The 24,722-nt window shown below is 40.3% G+C and overlaps 1 protein-coding gene across 8 annotated transcripts in view; it reads left to right on the top strand.

Moving 5' to 3' along the window:
• The window catches only part of IMMP2L (inner mitochondrial membrane peptidase subunit 2), an 837,008-nt gene that overhangs the window by 49,076 nt on the left and 763,210 nt on the right, over nucleotides 1–24,722 (top strand). Inside the window, exon 4 of one of the 8 annotated variants that reach the window (XM_077807788.1) lies at nucleotides 18,678–19,189. The exons of the other annotated variants lie outside the window; for them this stretch is intronic. Within the exon in view, the coding sequence (XP_077663914.1) occupies nucleotides 18,678–18,753 (76 nt within the window). The 3' untranslated portion in view covers nucleotides 18,754–19,189. Of the gene's footprint in view, nucleotides 1–18,677; nucleotides 19,190–24,722 lie in introns of those variants that run through there. 8 annotated transcript variants of the gene reach the window in all.

Below are 24,722 nucleotides of genomic sequence, written 5' to 3'. Positions count from 1 at the left end.
TTCTTTATCCTACTCACCTTGATTCCCCACCTACAGTTATATGATTCAGATTTTCAATTAATCTAATACAAGTACTGTAGTGTAATCTCTTTATCATGAAAGCTGAACTTTCAAATGTAGAATTATATACAAAAAAACCTGCATTCAAAAATAAAACAATGTAAAATTTAGACCCTGCAAGTCCACTCAGTCCTACTTCTTGGTCAGCCAATTGCTCAGAGAAACAGGTTTGTTTACATTTGCAGGAGATAATGGTGGCCACTTCTAGTTTACAATGTCACCTGAAAGTGAGAACAGGCATTCTCATGGCACTGTTGTAGCCGGTGTCGCAAGATATTAACATGCCAGATGTGCTAAAGATTCATTTGTCCCTTCATGCTTCAACCGTCCCAGGGGACATACATCCATGCTGATGATGGGTTCTGCTTGATAACAAGCCAAAGCAGTGTGGCCCAATGCATGTTCATTTTCATTATCTGAGTTGGATGCCACCAGCAGAAGGTTGATTTTCTGTTGGTGGTTCAGGTTCTGTAGTTTCTGCATTGAAGTGATGGTCTTTTAAGACTTCTTAAAGTCTTAAATTCTCCACACCTTGTCTCTCTCAGATTTTGGAAGACACTTCAGATTCTTAAACCTTGGGTCAAGTGCTGTTGCTATCTTTAGAAATCGCACATTGGTACCTTCTTTGTGTTCTGTCAGATCTGCAGTGAAAGTGTTCTTAAAATGAACAACATGTGCTGGGTCATCATGCGAGACTGCTATAACATGAAATACATGGCAGAATTTGTGGCTAAAACAGAGCAGGGGACATACAATTTTCCCCCAAGGAGTTCAGTCACAAATTTAATGCATTATTTTTTAACAAGTGTCATCAACATGGAATGGTGGCCGAAGCATGAAGGGGCATAAGAATGTTCAACATTTTTGGCACGTAAGTACCTAGCAATGCTGGCTACAAAAGTGCCATGCAAATGCCTGTTCTCACTTTCTGGTGACATTGTAATTAAGAAGAGGGCAGCATTATCTCCTATAAATGTAAGCAAACTTGTTTGTCTTAGTGATTTGGCTGAACAAGAAGTAGGACTGAGTGGATTTGTAGGCTCTGAAGTTTTACATTGTTTTGTTTTTGAGAGCAGTTATGTAACAAAAAAAAAATTACATTTGTAAGTTGCACTTTCATGACAAAAGTTTGTACTACAGTACTTGTATGAGGTGAATTGTAAAATACTATTTATTTTGTTTATCATTTTTACAGTGCAAATACTTGTAATAAAAATATTTCAATTGCAATACAGACTACAATAGACTATTTTTTGTCAGAAGGGCGTCACAGTGCAATGAAGTTTGAGACCCCCGTGATATAACCATATACTTAACACTCTATAACGTATAACAATAATTATTTAACATTTATCATTAACCATATATTCAATATTTAAACTTTAATAATTAAACATTAGACAATTTAACAGTTAAGCACTTAACACTAATCATCCAGTAAGCACTGGCCAGGCGGTTACTAGATGGGTAGGGGAAGATCTCACTCAGACCACAAAGAACCAGCTTTATTTACAGACAAAATCCACACATTCTAGGAATAAAAAGGTAAAATGGAAGATTAGACTTACACTCCTTCCCTTTGTGTCCCTCTTATTCATCTATTAAATGGTCCTTCTGTTCTGTCAGTAACAGAGTGCTGTCTGCTCCAGCCAGTGGCTTCCTCCCTGCAAGCTGCTGGCTATTTCTGAGGTGAGGAGCTGCCACTGAGGTGAACACTGGTTTCTGGTGGCAGATATGAAGCCCGCTTGGCTGCTGCTGCTGCGGTGGCCTGCTGCTGGCTGGGTAGCTGGAACAGCTGTTGTCCAGGACAACCTTGGAATTCCATGATTGCTGCTGCTGCTGCTTTTATTGCTCCTTTACAAGCAGCTGCTTCTTTGCAGAGTTCTACTGCTGCTGCTTCTGAGGTGGCTTCTTCCTTGCAGGTATCTCACAGCTTCTTGTTCTTCCTGAAGGTCCCAATCCCACTACAAATTTAGCCTTTTGGCTGTCGCTCTTGTATACTGATTGGTCACTCAGGCTCAGCCCATCAGCTTTCAGAGATTAGCATATGTGAATTTGGCCCTGCCCAGTCACATGTACCTACACGTAATGGGAAGTTTCATATATTCCTATGGGCTCCTATACATTCCTATGGGATTTTGCTGAAATATTCCCCATCGGAAGTGATGCACTATTGTATCTCTATTACATCATCTGGAAATGATGCAACACTGTTCCCCTATTGCATCATCCCTATACATTCCTCTGGGGCTTCTATGTACTCCTATGGGATTTTGCAGAGTTATTCCCCACAGGAAGTGGAATTTACCATTGTGTCACAGGAAGTGAAATTATTACATCATAGGTAATGGCTCCCTGTGTCTCTTAGAAATGGAATCCTCCGCTACATCATCCCCGTATCTAAAATTTTGGTCAGCCATTTTGGATTTTCTAAATTTAAACTATTGTTAATTCCTATTTATTAAAGCTTTAATTTAAAAACTTATTACTGTTTTAAGCATTCCAAAAGGGTCCTGATTCAATCACCACTCTATAATTGTCCAGCTAAGAGAATTATAACTTTTTCTGATTTTTAAACCCTTTCTGAGGCTTTTCTGCAAGTTTTTATTAAAGGTGTCTATGAGGTAATTCAGACTGCTAGAGGCAAAGATCTTTTTCTGCAGTGCATATGTTAAAACATAAAAAATGCCTTTCCCCCCTCAATCTCATCTAAGCAGAGCATAAATCCTATATAAGGTGAGCCAAATTTTCAAAACCATGTTTGAGTCGGTTTAAATTTAGGAAAAATGAATTCAACCATCACTAAAATTTGGCCCTTAACTTGGACATTACTGAATTACTAGGCTGTAATTTAAAATGAATAAGGTCTAATGACAGATTTTTTTCTGGTAATTAAATGAATCTGAAGTACGAATATGAAGTAAATTCATTGAGTGTGTGTGATACATGTGGCTTTCTGCCATGGTGCTTTCCTTGCATATTTATGTCGGGTAGCCTGTATCTAAAAATATAAAGCTTTGTTTTCTTTTTTTTTTTTTTTTTAAATGCGTCTAGGTTATCTTCAGTGGTTAGAAGCCAAGAACTTCATTGATGTGTACACAATTAAAAAAAAGAGGTCATATTAATGGTAAAATAGTCCCTGATCCTGCAATAGGTATCATGATGACCTCTGTGCGGGTAGAACTCTGAACCTGTGTGGAGCACCACTGAAATTAATAGGCTCCACTCACACATAGTGTACTGCAGAATTGGAGCCTATTTTGCCATGATGCCTAATGTAGGTTTGGGGATATCTTGTGTAATATTTTTATTAAAAAAGACATTGCCAAGGAATGATTTATAACACTAACATTTACTTTACATGTGTTTGTTGACAATCTGTGGTGACTGGGAATGAAATTTCCACTCCTCTCTTCCAGAGTTACTGGTATTTTTAATTTATTGTGGAAAAATATGGTTGGAACATTTGCTTTGGAGCCTTCTCCAGTGCGCACACTTGGAATTAGTTTTATACGGGCATGGCAAGAAAAAAAAGGGTAGGTCAAATTTTGGGATGAGTAAACTTGACATTATACTTTTTTAATTCAAACTTTAAAAACAGCAGACATATAACATATTTTAATATAGCTCTCTCTGTCACAGCTTCTTGTACTACTACATTCAGTTCACTAATGGCTGGGACAGTTTGACTCAGTTTAGTAGTGGAAATAGTATTGCTCTGATTCCAAATGCTGAATGTAGAAACTAAATTAACATTCAAAATGTTGTGCTTAATTTACACACTTAAAAACTGCTCATTTTACAGTGACTTACGACTAATGAAGCAGATTATAAACCTAGGCATGCAAATGAAATCTTAAAAAAAAAAAACATTGTGTGGACACTTGGATTCCAGTTAAGCAATTTTCAGGAACGCTATCTAAAGTGAAAAATGAAACTTCCTATAGTTACAGCATGAAGTCATCCATATTGATTGCTAAGGTCCTTCTAAAGCCTTCTAAAAGACTGAAATTGAAGTGGAAAGAACACTAAAATATATATTATAAGGGACAACCCTGGAAATATTGAAATAAATGATCTAAAAGATCTTGTTGATGTGTAATTTATATAATTATATAACCTTTACTAGGCTTAGGAAATAAGTTAATGAAAATATTTACATAACACTATTTATCTGGAAACTTTCACAAATAGCATTATGTATTTCATGTCCTGAACTACTGTGAAATATTGATGTGCACTACTCCATAGCTTGTGTTTCCCCGCATACTGTTAGTAGCTGCATTTCAATACTCAGTGAAGTATTGAGGAGGGTAATAATTATTAAATAAAATTATAACAATACCTACCTCTTATATTGAATTTTTTTTTTGTAGCTCTTGAAATGCTTTACAAAGGAGGGCAGTATCATTATCTCTGCTTTACAGATGGGGAAACTGAGGCAGAGAGGCATAGCAACTTGCTCAATGTCACTCAGCAGGCCAGTGGCTGAGCTTGAAATTCAAACCAGACCTCCTAAGTCCCAGTCCAGGGCACTGTCCACTAGGCCACACTGTCTCTGGCTGTAGTCAAAGCAGTTTATAGACATTTCCTAATAAATTCTAACAAAACCTCTGTGATAAAAGTATGTAGATAGCATATTTGAAATATTGAGCATTATAAAACTATATACATTTTACAGACAGGGAAACTGAGGCAGGGAGATTTTTCTTGTTTGCGGCTCATGTAGCATGAGTTTCAAAGTCTTCTAGTCTACAAACTCCCAGTCCCATGCTTAATCCACTACACCACTCTGCTGCCTGTGATTCCATTTTGTATATCAGTTTATCAAGCACTTTGGGCTCCTGTTCAAATGTACACTTAAAGAATAACTTTAGTCACTGTTTAAATACAACCATCAGATCATTGCAGTAAATTGCAGCAACTATTTAACAGTTTACATCAAATATGCATGACTAATTAGGTGAGGAAATGAAGAATCTTGTAGAATTCAAACTATAGATGGAATTTTAGGTATGCAGAAGCCAAACCAGTGCCTTGTGACTAATTTAGCTTAACTGCTTACATGGGAGCAAATTCGTAATTAAGAAAATAACAACTATTACCTTGTTTGGACTTGCCGAGAAAAAGATAAAATATGGAAAAAGACCATTTTTAATAAAAGTAAGAATATTTTACTAGGCAAACACATGAGCTGTACTGCCTGTAATAGAAAAAATTCATTTATAACCTTCTGAGTCATATGTTCACTAAACACAATGTCAATTCACATATAACTAAACCTATGAGATTAAGTCTGTTTGTTTTTCTTTTTGAGATATGACTATTATACAACATGATGAAATTCTGTTTCATCTAGGAGCTTTATACAGTAAATTCAGATAGATAATTGCCTCAGCATGGCCTAGATAAAATTTGATTGTGACTTCCATGCTTTTGAGAGTCTTTCCCATACACCAGAATCAACTCAACATTAATTTTGTGATTTTAAAAATATAGTATTTGGGAATCATTTGAAGGCACAAAGATGCTAAATGTAAAGATGCTGAGTCTCTTGTGAAATCATCATAATATAGAGTTGGATGAGTGTGTTTTTTATGGTTATTTTGCTTGTCAAATACTTCTGGAGATAGAGTGCATGGAACCCTGGCCATTCTGTCCCTGTGTGATCTGCCATGTCTCTATAGGTATGTCTACACTGCATCTGGGAGTGAGCCTCCCAGTCCAGCTCCACAGGGTTGTGGTGACAGGGCTCATGCTAGCCTGCTAAAAATAAAATATGTAGACATTGTAGCTCAGGCTCTCAAGTCTAGGGGTGGGAGTGGAGTGGGCTTGAGAGTCCAAGCTCTAGCCCGAACTGCAAAGTCTCCACTACTGCTTTTAGCATGCGAAGGTGAACCCATGCTAATGCAAGTCTCTGGACCTGAGCTGGGAGGCTCACTTCTGGATGCAGTTATACATATATCTGATATACTTGTACCAGTTTGTGTATATTTGTTACAGGTGTGTTTGTGACAATCTCTGTTGCTCTCTATCTGACTTCTTTCCACAGGTCAGAATTTCTAAAGGTAGTTGCTATGGTCAGAAAAATGGTCACAATTATTAAATCCCAAACATTTTGAAATAAAGTTGAAATTTATGATACAAACTGAGAAATATGTTAGGCCTTATAAATTTCATGGAAACCAACATTTTGAGTGTTCAAATCATGAATTAACAAAAGTTTCCTTCCTTGTCATCAGTTTCCACCACCCCCTATATAATGTTCATAAAAGCCTATATATTTTACAGTTATTTTATTAATGAGTCTGTGCCTAAGAAGTGTAAAAAGATAATCCATACAAATGTATTTATTGAAAGGTACACTGAATTTTGATCAACCATTGCTACTCTGAACAGTCATTCATATTTTATTTTTAGCGTACTACCATGAGTCCTGTCACCACAACTCCCAAGACTGGGAGACTAAAGAACCTATATAAATGTAAACTTAGCATTTAGAATGCAGTGTGATGATCATAGTTTATGCTTTATTTCTTAAGATTTCAGAAACTTTTTTCCTGTCTCAAATATTGAACTAGAATACCTCTGCTTGACCTTCTGGAGTCTGCCTATTTCTGTTCTATTATTGTTTGTATTTAGGGCTCAATATATAGTCTTCTCGGATGCCGGACACTGCATGAAGAAGCTGTGCTGACATAGAAGTGAAATAATCACTTTACTTTTTGGGCCTTGGTGACCTCAAAAGATCCTCTTCTTTTCTTCTCTTCCTTTGGCTGGAGACAGAATTTTCATTGTTTTTTCTTGATAAAAATCATGTGTGTAATTCTACTTTTATTATCTTATATACTTTATGGTCTTTTCTTAGATTAGATATTATACTATATATTACAGGTTTTATAGAGTTGGGGAAAGACAAACCTATTGTACCTTGTATTTGTAAAGTGGGTAAATTCTGTTTCCCAAATAAGGTTTTCAAGTACTGTACACAATCCTGGGTTTCATTAAAAAAAATGTTAGAAGCAGGCGTGCTCTAGACAGGCAATTTTTGTTGTACTGTGGAAATTGAAGTTACAGAGGGGAAAAGCTGCCCCAATTAGTCTTCCCTCTTCCTCCTTTCCTCCTCCTGCCCCTCCGGCCAAATGAAGTGAGCAGGCTTTACCAGGAATATCACTTGACTTGATTGCAAGAATCTTTCCTTATGAGTGGAAGGCTGGATTCCTTGAGCCAAAAAGTACCATATGTATGGACATGCTGTGTTTAAAGATTTTTTTAAAGTTCGCAATTAATCCTTAGAATTGGAAAGGAGGTAGTCTGTTTCGTGTTAGGTTCCTGTTAGGTGCGGAAATGAATTGTAGATTTAGAAAACCTGATGAAAGGAATGGCTGTAATGGAATAATTTGTGGAAAGATCCACTTTCATAGCATGACAAATGGAAAGTATACCAGCCAGTGAGACCACCATATTGTGTTCTATTTTATTTCAGTTCTTGTACTAGACTGGTCATCCAGGTATCTGCTTGCCACTTACTGAGAAAAGTTAAATAGTAAATTATCACTGGTTGCAATTTTTGTTATCTTATTTGTTAGCACACATTACGGGTTGATAAATAAATAACCGTCACTTCCATGGTTAAGCTCATCTGGCTGGCTGAAGCAAGCACTTTGCCTGTTGTTGAAGCTGACCAGAACATACCAATCAATATTGATAGAAGAAGCAACTGTCTTTCTACTGCAGCAACATCTATTAGATAAAATGATTACATCAGACATTTGGTATAATAGGTGTAATATAACAGAGAACAGAACTTTGTAAAAGGATCAATATCCTCTACTTCAAAAATAAATGTTGAGGTACTGTAGCAACAGGAAATGATTACCTTTATTAGCCTTATTCCAGTGATATCCCTTAAATAAGGGTATGTCTACACTTATTGTGATGAATGCTGCGGTCAATAGTGAAGACCTGCTAAATCGACCGCAGATCGCTCTCCCTTCTCTGGTACTCCACCAGAATGAGACGCATAAGGTAAATTGATGGGAGAGTGTAAACACTGCAATAAGTTAAATATGTTATTTACATAGCTGGAGTTGCGTAACTTAGGTAGACTTAACCCCGTAGTGTAGACCTTCCCTAAGTATACGGACCTGAGTTTGATAGCCAAAAATTCCTGTTAAAATATATGACTGTGTATACTAATTACACCCCAACATGTGTATATTTGTTTATGGCTGGCTAACTTCTTTACCGGGAGATCGCAGGCTGCAATCCTCATCCAACTAAAGTACTGCTAATGCAGTGGCTGAAGTGTGCTGAAAAAACTATCATTTATTATCACAGTGTGTTTAGTTATTGCTATTATTGCATGTGTGTGTGTACAGTTTTTATTCTCTCCTTAAAAGGTAGCAATGGGTAAAAAATAAAGTTTTGAACAGGTATACTAGATATAATACAATTATTTCACTTGTGTATTTCTACACAGACTGACACCTGTAGACTAATTCAGTCATAACCTCTAGAAAAACTCCCATTGACTGATAGGGTCAGGATTTTACCTGAGGTTTTTATAACCTCATGTGTACAAATGCGCACTTGCCATTACAAAGATTTTGCTTCTGACCTGACTGTGCTCACACTGAAATAAATGGGAGTTATGCTGTTGTCTTCCATGGCAGTATTCAGTTGTGAATGAAAAATAAAAGGATAAGGGTTATATTAAGTTCCCACCAGAAATGTAATTGATTCTAGGAAGTGGGATAGAGGAGAGAAAAAAATTAGGTCTGTATGTGACCATTTGTATAAGCTCATATAAATTTTACAAGGTGACCAGGTACCATGGTGGTGGGAGCAATGTAAATATATAGGGAAGACCAGCAATTTTCTAAAACTAACTTGTGAAATGAAATCAGGTTCTTATTCTTTTTGGTCTCCTTTAATTTTTTGTCAGTATGTGGGGGGAAAAATCCAAAGAAATCTACAAATGAAGTAACTTTTACTATTCTTTCTGTTATTCAGTGGAATAGTAAGCAATATAGAATGGGGTTTTCTCTCTTGTTCTTGATGACCAGCAGTCATAGTATTTTGAAGATAGTGGGTCTAAATGGGCAGCCAGCTGTTTGAAATATTGCAGAGATTACACCTGTGATTTGACTGGCTGGAAAGCCATCTGTGATCCTGTTGCTGTGGCTGACTTACAGCATGATGGTTGACTACTCTTTGGAAGTCATGTTGTGCAAATGGAGTTTAAAAGCTGTCCTGATTTAGAAAGATGTCATTTTTACTTTTTGAAATATTTATAATTTAGATCCTAGGAACTTGCTTTGATTTCAGAGGAGCCTAATGCTATATAAATGCGTGCTGTGCTGTATGTACAGTAAGGTAACAGAGTACACATCTTAGACATTTTTTATCCATATAAAGAATGTGGGTAATTTGGTAGCAGAATTTTTAAAATCAGATAAACCAATAAAATGCTTTGTTGCAGCCAAGTGTGTACAGATTATTTACACAGGGGCACTGGTATGCAGGTAACCTGTTAAAAGTTGTTTACTTCAGTATAATGGATAAAGCATGCTGCCAAGCCATCTGGAATGGCTCAAGAGCATGAGTACCAAACTCAGGGCAGACTGTTAAGAAGCCGGACACAAACTCCAAACAGGTTGGGAGTTCTGTACTTAGATTTTGCCAACCAAGTATCAAGTGTAAACTCCCCAGGCACTGTAATAGGCTAACCATGGAGTCACAGTCAGTTGCCTTGGGTATTCTGATCTATCTTGCCACCCAGGCACTCTTTCTTTTATGATAGATGGTCCCTCACACCAAAAATCACAATTATTCAGATTATTCCTAATTAGAAAGGACCAGTCACTTACCCCAGATTAACTGCAATTTAGATCTTACACCAAAGAAAATGCCTGTAGCCAATCCTATGATTAACTAAAGATTTACTAAAGATTAAGATTAATTTACTAAAGATTTATTAAAGATTAAGAAAAAGAAATGAGTTTTTTACAAGGTTAAAGCAGATAAACATACACACAAGGAGTTAGTTTTATGTTTAAAAAGGTGTTAGAAGCTGCTGTAATATGCAAACTGTATATGTCCTTTAGGGCTGACCCAGGCTCAATAGCTGGGGGTTCCTTTCTTATGCTTAGAAAAATTGCCCTCTCAAAATCCAAGCAGTATAGAGAGACAATTCCTTTTTGTTGGTGGATTTTTATTTGCTTCTCCACAGAGCTCAGACTGATAGGATGTGTTCATGCTAATGTCTCCTCTTCATGGAGGGGTGGGGAAGATTGCAGTTAACAAAGTCTTTGTTCTTTGTTTCAGAATGGCTCATTTGGTTTCAGTGGCCATTCTTGGTGGGCAGGACCTAGCACCTTCTGTAGGAAGCCAGCATTTTACATTAATTAAAGCTTCTTTCCTGTTTGATGACTCAAACAATTACAGAGGATTACAATGCAAGCACTTATCACCTTATAATGTGGCGTACAGGTATTATAAGTGAGATTCATACATGCAGCATCCTACAAGTGTTTCATAAAGTCTAAACACATTTTTATAAATTTAGCGTGTGTTTTAATAATGGTAACATACAGGTGAACCAGACTGGTTCCAGCTATATGTTTGTCAGTGCTCAGCTGAGTCCCAGGGACCTTGTCATGAGCTCGCACCTGGTCTGCCAGAGTGTCACACACAATCCTGCACTCAGACTGGCAGCTAAAATGAGTACTTCAGCAACAAATTGAGGATTTCAGTGCCCATAGGAGTATGTGGTGGTCAGTTTAGGTGCCCAGGTAAAAAACCCCACAATAAATAGTAGCTTTTTATATTAGAATAATAAGGGGAACATTGACTTTTTTCTCTACACCTTTGTAGACCTTTGTTCAGGGCCAGATTCAGTCCTGCACTGAGCTCCTGCAAGTGCTGGAGAGGGGCTTGAAGTGGGGCAGAGAATCTGGTCCTAGGGGGTTACTTAAAATATAGAAAAGCTATAAATTTGCCTCTTTAAAATAAGAAAATTCCAGGAATATTATAATAAATATTCCTTTTAGCTTGTTACAGAAGGAGCATGGGCCAAGATCTTCCCTCCTTCACTAGATTCATGGGAAGAAACTAACTCTGTATACATTTGGGCAAGAGGGAGGGAAGTCTATCCTTTCTGTGGCCCCTAAACCATGCTGAGCCCCACAGCTACCTGAATAGTGATCTGTGCTCCAGGATTGGCTCTGTGTGCCTCTGATAGCCCCACCCCTCTGCATTGTGGTGAACCATGTGACTGGGGTCAACCCCTAGCTCCAGCTGCCCTCTGCAGAAAAGATTATACAGTGGCATAGCACCCTTCCACGTGGAGAGGAGGTGAAATATGTGGTTGGAGAGTCTCCTTTGCGCAGGTATCTAAGGGTCAGGAGCTCGGCTTTGTCCTTCACTGATTGTTCCAGGGTGCTAATCCCGTCCTGCATATACATGAACTGCCACGTTTTTTCTGTGCAATGTAGTTGTAGCTGTATGAGGCCCATGATATTAAGAGACCAGGCTTCTGTTTGCCAAAAGCTGGGAATGGGTGATGGATCACTTGATGATTACCGTGGGCAGCGTGTATCATAGGCTGGGGCAGGCTAAGCCTCCCCAAACAGCCCCGCCTGGCCCCGACCACGCTCTGCCCCAAGGCCCCCTCCTGCTTGCTGCTTCCCTCTTGGCCCCAGCCCAGGCAGGCTGCTTCCTTTCAGGGAAGTGTGCTAGGGATGGGGCTAGGGTGGCTTGGGCTGCTTAGCACTTGGGGGCCCCTGGGCACTTGGGCTGGTTGGGCCATGGCACCTAGTGCTCTGGGGGCTGGAGGTGCTGGGGCTGTCTGCCCTGTGCTCAGGGGAGTCTGGGGGTGCTGGGGCCATGGGGCCTGGCACTCCAGGGCTGAAGGCCCTGGGGTGGGCGGGAGGGGGGGCTGGCAGCTACGGGGGGGCTTCTTCTATCTTACCATGCAGTTTCATCATTGAAAAACTCTGTTGTATATCTCATGTTCTATAACCTGTGCTTGTGATCTTAATGTTCCTCTTAAGCATAATCTGAGATGCTGCCTTCTCAAAGCATTTAAGTCCCAGTGGTGCCAATGAATCTCCAAGTGCAAAGATCTGCTCACAAAGAGCAGCTTCCTGGATTGTGGCCCAGTTGTTCCTCCTTTTCATTTATTTTAAACAATTTAAGAATTAAATTCAAAATAAAAAAAATCTGTCTATATGTATGTACCACTACAACAATCCAGTCTGAAGATTGTCCCCCGAAAAAAGGATGGAAAAAATGGAACATCTTTTCCTAGTGATGATAACCCTTTTGAGATTACCTCATTTGTTCTAGTTTCTGTGAATTTACTCTCCTCTGAAGCATGTCAGTCCCTTGATATCAGGGTTTGCATTTTCCATTGCTAAATTGCTACACAAAATATATTAAAATATTCTGGAAAGGATGGCTCCAATGGCACCAAAGGGTTAACGAAGAAATGCATGTAGAGGGTTTATAATTTGGTTCACTACACTCGGAAGCTAACATGGAGTAATCTCACTTAAGCAACGAAGCATGAACTTTTAAACAAAATACTCAGGTGACTTTAACAGGAAAACAGTAGTTCCCTTGAGGTAATGCTGCTGTAAGAATGGAATTGCTTCTACAGCTTGTAGGTTTAAAAAAAATTGATCCTAATAATGTTTTAGTCATGTTTATACGGTTTGTTGGTTTTCTTTCCATACAATCGTAGAAATACTGATCTGATATATCACTATATGTGATATTTCTTCACACAATACATTATTCCAGAAATGACTTAATAATTTACATATCTTCAAAGTCTGTTGCAGCTGATCTCATATCTTTTAGATGAGAAACAAACTTCCCTTAGGCCATCTTAGTCATATTATGACCAATCATAAGTATTAATTGCAGGATGTTACTTCTAGGAACCATTCAACAAGTATATATGCTGGGAAAATGAATTCTGCTTACACATCAAAAACATTTATTTAAAATCTAACTGAAGATAAAAGAAAACCCTGGGTCAGGAACAGTAGTGAATAAATGGTCAGTCTGAATATTTTTACATGTAAGAAGTGAGCCTGGTCCTTATTTTGTATTATGCTGTCCCCTTCTCAAAAAACAAACACAAGACAGTGGCAAAAATCAAGTTTAAAATGGTAATTATGATCGTTGCTATATTTTCTAGGCAAGTGATATTAGCCAATAGACATGAATGAAAAATTCATCTTGTCATTGTTTTTAATGCAAATAGTTAGTACTGGAAACCTACTCTACCGAAATACATGCATTGTACATAAAGAAATACTGGTAATGAATGGAACTGGTAAAAACCAAATGAAAAAATCAGCAGATGCAAACCTCAGCAAAGGCTGTATATTTTTATAGCATTGTTTGTAGATTAAACATATTTTAGCAATGGAGATTTTTAAGAAATGAATGAGACATAACTGTGTTGTCTTTTTTATAATATTATCCGTTAGTGTCCAGTGTCTGATATAACTTATACTTTATATTGACTTTAATTCAGTGGTTTTCAAACTTTTGTGTTGGTGACCCCTTTCACACAGCAAGCCTATGAGTGCGACCCCCCCCCCCTTATAAACTAAAAACCCACTGTTTAAATATTTAACACTATTATAAATGATGGAGGTGAAGCGGGGTTTTGGGGTGGAGGCAGACAGTGCACAACCCTCTACATAATAACCTTGTGACTCCCTGAGGAGTCACAACCCCCAGTTTGAGAACCCTTGCTTTAATTAGTTCTTTTAGGGGAAGCATTATCTCTCATTATGGGAGTGATGACTTCTATGTTCTGTTCTACTCACATTTATTTGTATTACTGTGGTGCCTAGAAGCCCTAGGAATGGATCAGGACCCTGTTGTGGTAGGTGCTGTACAAATACAGAACAAAAAGATGGTGCATGCCCCAGAGAGTTTACAATCTAAGATGAGAGACAACAGATGGATAGAGACATAGATGGAAGAGTACAAGGAAATAATGAGCTATTACTGACCAGAATGATAGGCAGAGGTCTCAGTGCACTAGCAGCCTAACTGTAAAGTTTTTTTGTAGGCATCATGACAAAGGAGAAATTTCAGGAGAGTTTATAAAAGAATAATGAGGTAGCTTTGTGGAAGTTTACGGGGAGCTCCTCCTAAGTATGTGGGAGAAAGCATCAAGTAGCTTTTTTGAAATTTTAACAAATGGAGTGTGAAGGTTAGCATCATTGGCCCATTGTAGGCAGGAACTCACATCTCAATAGTGAATGAAATGATCGGTTGGGTGTGTATAGGCCATGAAAGTGAAGGCATCCAGCTTATGTTTGATGCAATAGAAAAGGGGGAACCAGTGGAGGTATGCAGCAGCAGCATTCTCAATGGATATGAGTGGGGGAAGAATTTGTAAAATTTGAATTTCCCAAGGCCAGAGAAAAGGATGTTGCACTAATTGAGTGTGAGATGATAATGTGGATGACAGTTTAGCTTTGTGGATGGATAAGAAAGGCTGTATCTCAGAGAAATTATGCAGAAAGAATTGGCAGTATTTAGAGAGAGCCTGGATGTGAGGACAAAGAGAGAGGTTTCTTATGAGCCAGAGTGACATGCAGGGTGGAGATGTTGATCATGAAAGGAGGGGGCTTGAGAGGAAGAGTGATTAGGAGCTCTGTTTTAACCATGTTAAGCTTGAGCTGATGGCTAGACAACCATGAGGAGACATCCAAGAAACAGGCTGAAGTTTTAGTTTGGACAGAAGACTGCTCTGGAGTACAAAGGTAGATTTGTGACTTGCCATAAGAATATAAGAATGGTCATGGGGGGTCAAACCAATAGTCCATCTAGCCCAGTATTCTGTCTTCGGACAGTGGCCAATGCCAGATGTTTCAAAGGGAATGAAAAGAACAGGGCAATTATCAAGTGATCCACTCCCCCTATGTCCAGTCCCAACATATGGTAGTCAGAGGTTTAGAGACACCCGTATTGCATCCTTGACCATGTTGACTAATAGCCATAGATGGACCTATCTTCCATGAATTTATCTAATTATTTTTTGAACACAGTTATACTTTTGGCCTGCATAATATCCCCTGGAAATGAGTTCCACAGGTTGACTGTGTTGTGTAAAGGAGTACTTCCTTTTGTTTGTTTTAAACCTGCTGCCTATTAATTTTATTGGCTGACCCCTGGTTCATGTGTTGTATAAAGGAGTAAATAACATTCCCTATTCAGGTTATCCATGCCATTCATGATTTTACAGACCTCATGTTCCCCCTTGTCACCTCTTTTTTTCAAGCAGAAAAGTCCCAGACTTTTTAATCTCTTCACATATGGAAACTGTTCTATACCCTTAATAATTTTTGTTGCCTTTCTCTGTACTTTTTCCATTTCTAATGTATCTTTTTTGAGATGGGGCAACCAGAACTGCACACTATTCAAGGTGTGGGCGCACCATGGATTTATATAGTGGCATAATGGTATTTACTGTCTTATTATCTATCTCTTTCCTAATGGTTCCTAATATTCTATGATGTCTCCAAGATCTCTTTCTTGAGTGGTAACAGCTAATTTAAACCCCATCATTTTATATGTATAGATGGGATTATGTTTTCTAATGTCCATTACTTTGTATTTATCAACATTGAATTGCATCTGCCATTTACTTACCCAGTCACTCAGTTTTGTGAGATCCCTTTGTAACTCTTTGCAGTCTGCTTCAGACTTAAATATCTTGAGTAATTTTGAATCAAATGTTGCCACCTCACTGTTGACCCCTTTTTTTCAGATCATTTATAAATATGTTGAACAGCATTGGTCCCAATACAGATCTGTCGGGGACACCACTACTTATCTCTCTCCATTCTGAAAACTGATAATTTATTCCTACCCTTTGTTTTCTGTCTTTTAATCAGTTACTGATCCATGAAAGGACCTTCCCTCTTATCCCATGACTGCTTAATGTGCTTAAGAGCCTTTGGTGAGGGACCTTGTCAAAGGCTTTCTGAAAGTCCAAGTACACTATATCCACTGGATCATCTTGGTACACATGTTTGTTGACCCCCTCAAAGAATTCTAATAGATTGGTGAGACATGATTTCCCTTTACAGATGTCGTGTTGACTCTTCCCCAGCAAAATTGTATTAATCTGTGAGTCAGCACAAAGTTGAATTTGTGTTTGTGGATGAGAATACCCAGAGATAATGTGTAGCAGGAGAAGAGAAGGGGACCAAGGATCCAGCCTTGTGGAACTTCACCAGAAAGTTGGAGGAGAGATGAGGATGATCCTCCAAAGGTCGCTATGAGTGATTAGAGTGATTAGGAAGGAGTGATTAGAGAAGTAGGAGGAGAACCAGGAGAGGAAACCATAATGCAAACTGAGACATGACAAGATTTCAATAAGAGCATGATCAACAGTGTTGAAAGTGTCCAACAGGTTAAGGAAAATGAGGATGGAGTACTGGTTCTGAGTTTTGGCTAGGAGGAGGTAATTAAAGACTTTGGGAGTTTCAGTGGAGTGCAAGGGGCAGAAGCTGTGTAGGAGAGGGCCTAGAATAGAATTGGAGGACAGGATCTTCAGACAATGATTTTAAACAATGCGTTCACATACTTGCTGTATGACCTTGGGCAAGCCACTTCTTCCTTCTCTGGTGCACTTTCCCCATCGTAAAATATATATTACACTTCATAAGCAAAAATCTATCTTAAAATTATTTAACTTTTGAAAATTTGTAGCTAAGGTTCAAACTACATCTTAACTCTTTCTACAATGGTCTGACCCTTGCCTATCTACCTCAGATTCCATTAGCATTCCACATATAAAGTGGAATAGATATTCTCTCTCTCTCTCTCCTGCTGTTGTTTCTTAGGCCTTGTCTGCACTACGCAGTTTTGTCTACAAAGTGTTAGCTTTCGTTGACAAAACAGTGATGTAAACACTGTGATGCTCCTCCCACCGATGTAACTCCCCTACAATGACAGAATAAAATCACTTGGATGAGTGTCATAGAGCTTTTTGCAGTATAGTTAGAGTGATGCAGCATCAGTGTAGATACTGCACTTGCTTATCTCACCCTGACTGGCTGCCAGGAGGTGTCCCACAATGCCCATCCTCATTGTTCTGGTCAGCAGTTTGAAATCTGCTGCCCTGAAGGTACACAGATGTGCACCTTTCCCCCATTTAAAGGCCTGGGAATTTTTGAAATTCCTCTTTCTGTTTGCTTGGCATGAACAGTTCAGACAGCATCTTCCCAGCTGACCATGCTGGCTTTCTGCAGCAAACGCTCTCCCGGATGGAGAACACCGGAACTGTTGGATCTGCTGAGTCTATGGGAGGAGTAGCAGCCGTGTTACTCTGTATTCACTTCATCAAGCTGTAGCTCACGAAAGCTTATGCTCAAATAAATTTGTTAGTCTCTAAGGTGCCACAAGTACTCCTTTTCTTTTTATGGGAGGAGGCTGTGCAGTCACAGCTTTGCTCCAGCTATAGGAACTTTTGAAACTTATGGGCTTATTGCTTGGAGAAGGGGCATGAGAGGAATACACAGGAATGTCCTGCTAAGAGCAAGGAGCTGACGCAGACATACCAGAAGGCAAGACAGGTGGCAAAGACATGTGGTGTGGTGGCAAAGACGTGCTATTTCTATAACAAGCTACATGCCATCCTCGGTAGCCACCCCACCTCCACCACCAAGAGCCCCGTGCATACTTTGCGGGGCTGGAGGCAGTGGCCAGTGCATTCAACCTCAAGGACGAAGTGGTGGACGAGGAAGTGGGAGCTGGAGGATGATGTGGAGCACACGACGGGGTATTTTGGTTGTCCGGTGCGTCAGGATCTCTTTTCTGCTCCAGAGGGGTCTAGCCAATCCCAGCACTCTGGCTCTGGCATGCAGGATGCAGGAGAGGGGAGCTCTGGTAACTTGCTCATTTTGCTTTGATACTGCACGGCGAGAGGAGATTGAGCTCTCATGTACTTTGTTGCATGGTAGAGCAGGGATAAGGGACAGAAAGTAACAGAGCCTGTCCATCTATGTTGTGGGTCCACAGTGGAAAATCTGTTAATGTACATGGGGATGTCCCTGGAATCCTCCATTATGATCTCTAGGAAACTTTCCTGTAGGTTTTCTGCAGTCCTCTTCTGAAGATTCCTTGGCAGAGCTGCCTTGTTTTTCCTCCTGCTGTAGGAAACTTTGCCGCGCCACCTGGCAATTATTTCTGCAGGGATCAGAGCGGCACACAGGAAAGCAGCATACAGAGCCGGTCTGAAACCATACACAGGCAGGAGATGCACTCTTGCATCCTGAGTTACCCTTAGGAGTGAGATATCTGGTTCAATTACCTTAGCCTGTGGAAAAGGGTACCAATATTCAGAATCGTCTCCCTAGTCACTTGTAGTAACCCCCTTCACAAGCCATCCTTTGTCCCTTCTTGGCCATTCCTTTTGCCACCACTTCCCTCCATGAACTCACCATATTTGGGACTCACACCAACTTGTGTGCTAGCTCAGAGTCAGCGAGAAAGCTGTGTGTAACTTTTGTGATTCATGGCTGTGAGCGCACTCACAATACTGTCTCTGTTCATTATTTCTTTGGCTTCTGCAGATGTGCCTTTGAGGACCCACTCCTTCACACTGGCAGAGCACCTTTGTCAGATAAGGTGGTGAACCAGGAGGAGTAAAGAGGATATGTTTTGCAAAGTGCTGCATTCATCAGATGCATCACATAGCGAAACAAGAGCATGGAGGGAGTCAATTTAATGGAAGGCTGAGGCTGGATAGCCTGGAAAGGACTTGGGGGCAGGAGTGGATGATAAAGCTTCTGGAAGGCCAGACAGAGACCAGGAAGTTCCTCATTACTCTGCAATCTAAGCACATTCGTGCATGATTTTCCCTGTGGCCACTACAGAACTCCTATCCATACCCTCCCGAAACTCCTCCACTGTAGTCCTCTTGTGTTCCCTGTCCCTCACAGTACTCTGTACATTCAGTGTTAGGAACTGGTTTCCCAGCAAAAGCTGGAGTTACACACAGCTATGAGAGCCCTAACTGTGAGACTGTTCCTTATTGTCATGTCCCCTGTTTCACCAAAAATTAGTGTTTTGTCCTGTTGTTAAACTTGAGCCTTCAAAATAAAATGACTGTTTCTTTGTGACATACATATAGCCACTATGTTTCAGTGATAACACTGCCTGATGTAAATAGGAATATTTGCTCACTACAATTAACGCTCAGGAAGCGAGCACTACAGGGTTAATTCAACGTGACAAATAATCATTGCCTGGCTGAATGCATGACATAAAGACACATTACAGGGAATCATTGTCAAAATGCTCCTTTAAAGCCTCCATGTTTCGAATAGCCTCCTGCTGCACCCTGTGACGGGTTGGATCACAGAAACCCCCTTAGGACAGCCACCTGATGTGCCAAGACTACTTCTGCTCCTGCTTTCCTGCCCTGTCAGCTTAGGACTTCAGTGCCCTGCCTGGTTTGAGCCAGACCCGCTAGCATGCTGCAAACCCAGACCCAGGTCTGAACCACGTCCCCTAACAGCTGTAGGCTTAATTGAAAGCAACTTAGGAAGTGTTCCTGTCCTTGACACTCAGTTGCCCAACTCCCAATGGGGTCTAAACCCTAAATAAATCCTTTTTACCTGTATAAAGCTTATACAGGGTAAACTCATAAATTGTTTGCCCTCTATAATACTGGCAGAGGGATATGCACAGCTGTCCCTCCACCCCCGGTATTAATACATACTCTGGGTTAAGTAAAAAGTGATTTTATTAAATACAGAAAGTAGGATTTAAGTGGTTCCAAGTAGTAACAGACAGAACAAAGTGAATGACCAAGAAAAATAAAATAAAACATGCAAGTCTAAGCCTAGTACAGTAATAAAACTGAATACAGATAAAATCTCATCCTCAGAGATGTTTCAGTAAGTTTCTATCACAGACTGGATGCCTTCCTAGTCTGGGTACAATCCTTTTCCCTGGTACAGCCCTTGTTCCAGCTTAGGTGGTAGCTAGGGGATTTCTCATGGGGGCTGTCCCTTTGTTCTGTTCCACCCACTTATATATCTTTTGCATAAGGAGGGAATCCTTTGTCCCTCTGGGTTCCCACCTCTCCTTCTCAGTGGAAAAGCACCAAGTTAAAGATGGATTCCAGTTCAGGTGACATGATCACATGTCACTGTAAGACTTCATTACTCACTTGCCAGCACGCAGGAAGACTTACAAGTAAAACAGAGCCATCTGCATTCAGTTGTCCTGGTTAATGGGAGCCATTAAGATTCCAAACCACGATTAATGGCCCACACTTTGCATATCTACAATAGGATCTCTTAGTTATATTTCATATTTCTAGTTTCAGATACAAGAGTGATACATTTATAAAAATAGGATGATCACACTCAGTAGATTATAAGCTTTGTAATGATACCTTACAAGAGACCTTTCTCATGAAGCATATTTTAATTATATTCACACTCATCAGCATACTTTCATAAAATCGTACAGAGTGCAACGTCACACACCCCTCTAGTTGCCTTTGTATCTGGCTGCTCAAAATCATCAGCCAGCCGTCCACACTGGGGAAACTTTTCCCCCTTCACTTTGCAAATATTATGCAGAGCACAGCAAGGATCACTGGAATATTTTCCTCTTTGAGGTCTAACCAGCCAAAACGACAGCACCAGTGACCTTTTAATCGGCCAAAGGAACATTCAACGGTCATTCTGCACCTGTTGTTGAAATGCTCATTGCTGCTGCCTAGGTTTGCAGTGTAAGGCTTCATGAGCCACAGGAGCAAGGAGTAGGCAGGGTATGCAAGGATCACTATGGGCATTTGCACATCCCCCATTGGAATTGGCTGGTCTGGAAAGAAAGTCTCAGCGTGCAGCTTTCTATACAGTCCAGTGTTCTGAAAGATGCATGCATCATGCACCTTCCCTGACCACCCTGCATTGATGTCAGTGAAATGGCCCTGCAAGACCATGCAGAAGTAGCCCTTTTGGTTGATGTACTCCGTCACAAGATGGTCGGGGGCCAAAATTTTGATATTGTTGCCCGTTCTCTGGGAATCTGGCCAAGAAATAACTACAAACAAAGGTTGAACTAGAGCAGTACTGAGGATTGATTTATTACTTGCTTCCCTTATTTGCGCAATTATACTCTCACACACATCCCATTCATACTGCTGGCAGACTGCAGGCACGCGGATGTTGATTTTAATTTTGGGTGGCTGAGACTTTCCAGGTTCCACAGCTGCCCAGAGATCGGCCCGCTAGGCGACGAGAATCCCCGAAGTCCCTTTGGTAATATTTTGGTTTAAGCCGTGCGATTGGTTTCTTACACTATCTCACTCATTCCTTGCACTAATTGGTTGTATATTCATAAGTATGAATACAATTGGTAATATAGCTTTAAGTAGGCATATAACATTACTGGGGATTTTTCACTGCTTGTGGTTTTGACAGGAAACTGTGCAAATTGCACTTCAAGAGCAAGGTAACGACATTACAGGAAACCTACACAGACTGCATTTGAAAGAGCAAAAGGGGGGAGTTGATGGGGGGAAATGGGCTGCCCCTCCTCCTCATGGAGCTGTTGCTGTCTGGGGAAGGCCAAGCCATGGACGGGGCCATGTCTGGCTACAGATATGCGTTCCATCTATCACCCCGCCACAGTTAGGGAAACCCATTGCCTCAAAGCCATCAATTATTTCTTACACGTTACCAAGAGTCACATTCTTCGTAGCAGGAGGTGATTAATGGCCCTGCACACTTGCATCACTACAACCCCCACAGTGGACTTTCCAACCCCAAACTGATTTGTGACTGACTGGTAGCAGTCTGGAGTTGCCATCTTCCGCACAGTGATCCCCACTCGCTTTTCCACAGTGAGGGCAGCTCTCATTCTGGTGTCATCTGCCACAGTGTTGGGGTGAGTTCTGTACACAGTTCCATGAAGGTGGATTTTTGCATCCAGAAGTTCTGCAGTCACTGCTCGTCATCCCATACATGCATCATGATGCAATCTCACCACTAAGTGCTTGTTTCCTAGGCCTATAGTGATGGTCCACCATAGCAAGCTGCTCTGTAATGCCAGCAGCAATCTTGAATTATTTGTTTCCATGGCAAACAGCAGGGCAGGCATCACTGATTCACTCTCTGTTTTGCAGCTCATGAAATACTGCAGGCGCGCTGTGTTCATAACACTCATCACCAGACTGGTCCACAGCGCAGAATCCATGCGGTCAGGCAGAGGTGGCAGGCTCACAGTTTACAAGGGCAGTTAAAAAATTATGTGAAATGAAGTAGGAAGCTCATTGAATGATGGGACGGAAAGACCTGCATCATGAGATGGCATGCATGACCCCATGAAGTACCACAATCCGTTCCAAGAGCTCCCAGCAGCCGAGGATGACAGAGGGTGGCAAGTTGCACAGTGGGATAACTACCCACTATGCAACGCTCTCTCTGTCGATGTGAAAACAAAGACACTGGATGTGAACCGCTGACACAAGGAGCATTGTATGGACGTGCACAACCGATTTTGTTGTGGTCATTGACATAACTTAAGTTGACTTAACTCTGTAGTGTAGACATGGCCTTAGTATTGATTTATATTGCAGTGCCACCCAAAGGTCACAGAAATTCGTGACTTACCCCCACCATTGTTCTTACTGCTTTGGAGAAAGAGCCCTGAGACTCTGGCCACATGAAATGTATCTCTGCGCAGTACTTCACTGAAAGCACTTTTAATTTTGGTAATTAGTATCGACTGTAGCTGTTGTGAGGCCTCTCTTTGTTCAGTTTGTAGGGTGGATGGAATATAAGGAAGGACTCTTGTACATCACAGCATGCATTATCTATGTTCTGGATTTAGCAGTATTCTGGTGTGGCAGTCTGGGAATGCTGCACCCCACCAACTCCATTAGACCATAATGTTTCTGTTGAATTTAATATGAGGATACCTTATTCAGTCAATGCTGTACTTCTTGTATCTTTATTTTTGCTATTCAACTTAAGGAGTTTTACACTGCCTCTAAATTTTGTAAGTGCTGCAGAATTTTGTATTGAAAATACATGACTGCATTGTAGGAACTGTCTTGGGAAACTGGAGACATTCTGACACCTGGGGTGGTGCAGGAGTCTGCTTAGGATTATAAAATAAGATTATCTGGACGTTTTTTGAAATGATCATCCATAAAATAATGTAAGAATGTTGATATTTGCATTATTATCACTAAGCTTTAAAGTTAGCACCCCATTGAAGTGAAACCATCCTGACACCCTAGTTCTGCTCCCTCTGAAATCAAGGACACACCTCTAGGGAATTTCAGTGGGAACAGGACTGGACCATTAGGCTCTGATCCAGAGGCTGCATATGTCAATGGAAAGGCTCCTATTGACTTCAGTGGGCTGTGGATGAGGCCCTATTATTTCAAGCTGTCTGCAGACCCTGTCAGAAATCACTTCACTCCAACTGAGTAAACAACATTGGAAGACTTTTCTCACAACCATAAATGACAAGCTTCATTCAAGTTTATAAATGACAGCTTGGATTCTAACACACTGTTCTGTGGCAAGGGTTTGGGAGCTTTATATAGATGTGTGGCCTTTATGGGAAACTTACATTCCAAATATAAGATTGGAAAATATGAAAATGGCACGGAATAGTGTGTTGCCTATATAAAATGCACAGGGTACAGTGGAGTCTCTGGTCTGTTTTGAGGTGGTGAATGAGGAGAAAATGGCAAATGGTGAGAATATATACTGTATATGGCAATGAAGACATGATGTAAACACCTAGAGGATAATAGGGTTATAAGGAGTAGCCAGCATGGATTTGTCAAGAACAAATCATGGCAAACCGAGCTAAGTTGCCTCTTCAACAGGGATACTGGCATAGTGGATAAAGGGGAATCTGTAGATGTGATATATCTTGATTTTTAATAAGGCTTTTGACACAGTTCCATATGACATTCTCATAAGCAAACTAGGGAACTAGGAAATTACTGTAAGGTGGGTGCATAACTGGTTGACAGACCATACTCAAAGACAGGTTTCAGAGTAGCAGCCGTGTTAGTCTGTATTCGCAAAAAGAAAAGGAGTACTTGTGGCACCTTAGAGACTAACAACTTTATTTGAGCATAAGCTTTCATGAGCTATAGCTCATTTAACTGGATGCATCCAATGAAGTGAGCTGTCGCTCACGAAAGCTTATGCTCAAATAAATTTGTTAGTCTCTAAGGTGCCACAAGTACTCCTTTTCTTTTTACTCAAAGAGTAGATATCAGTGGTTTGCTGTCAAACTGGGAGGGTATGCTAAAGGAGTCGTAGAGGGGTCAGTATGAGTCAACATTTTCATTAATGACTTGGATAGTAGAATGTGAATAGTGGAGAGAATGCTTACAAAATCTGATGATGACACCAAGTTGTGGGGGGGGTTGAAAGCACTTTGAAAGATAGGATTAAAATTCAAAACAACCTGGACAAATTGAGAAACTGGTCTGAAATCAACAAGATGAGATTCAATAAAGAAAATGCAAAGTACTGAACTTAGGAAAGAAAAATCAAATGTACAACTACAAAATGGGGAATAACTGGCTATGCAGTAATACTGCTGAAAGTGATCTGGGGCTTATAATG

Source organism: Eretmochelys imbricata, chromosome 1 (genome assembly GCF_965152235.1).
Source record: "Eretmochelys imbricata isolate rEreImb1 chromosome 1, rEreImb1.hap1, whole genome shotgun sequence".
NCBI lineage: Eukaryota > Metazoa > Chordata > Testudines > Cheloniidae > Eretmochelys > Eretmochelys imbricata.
This window is presented reverse-complemented; position numbering and strand designations above follow the sequence as displayed.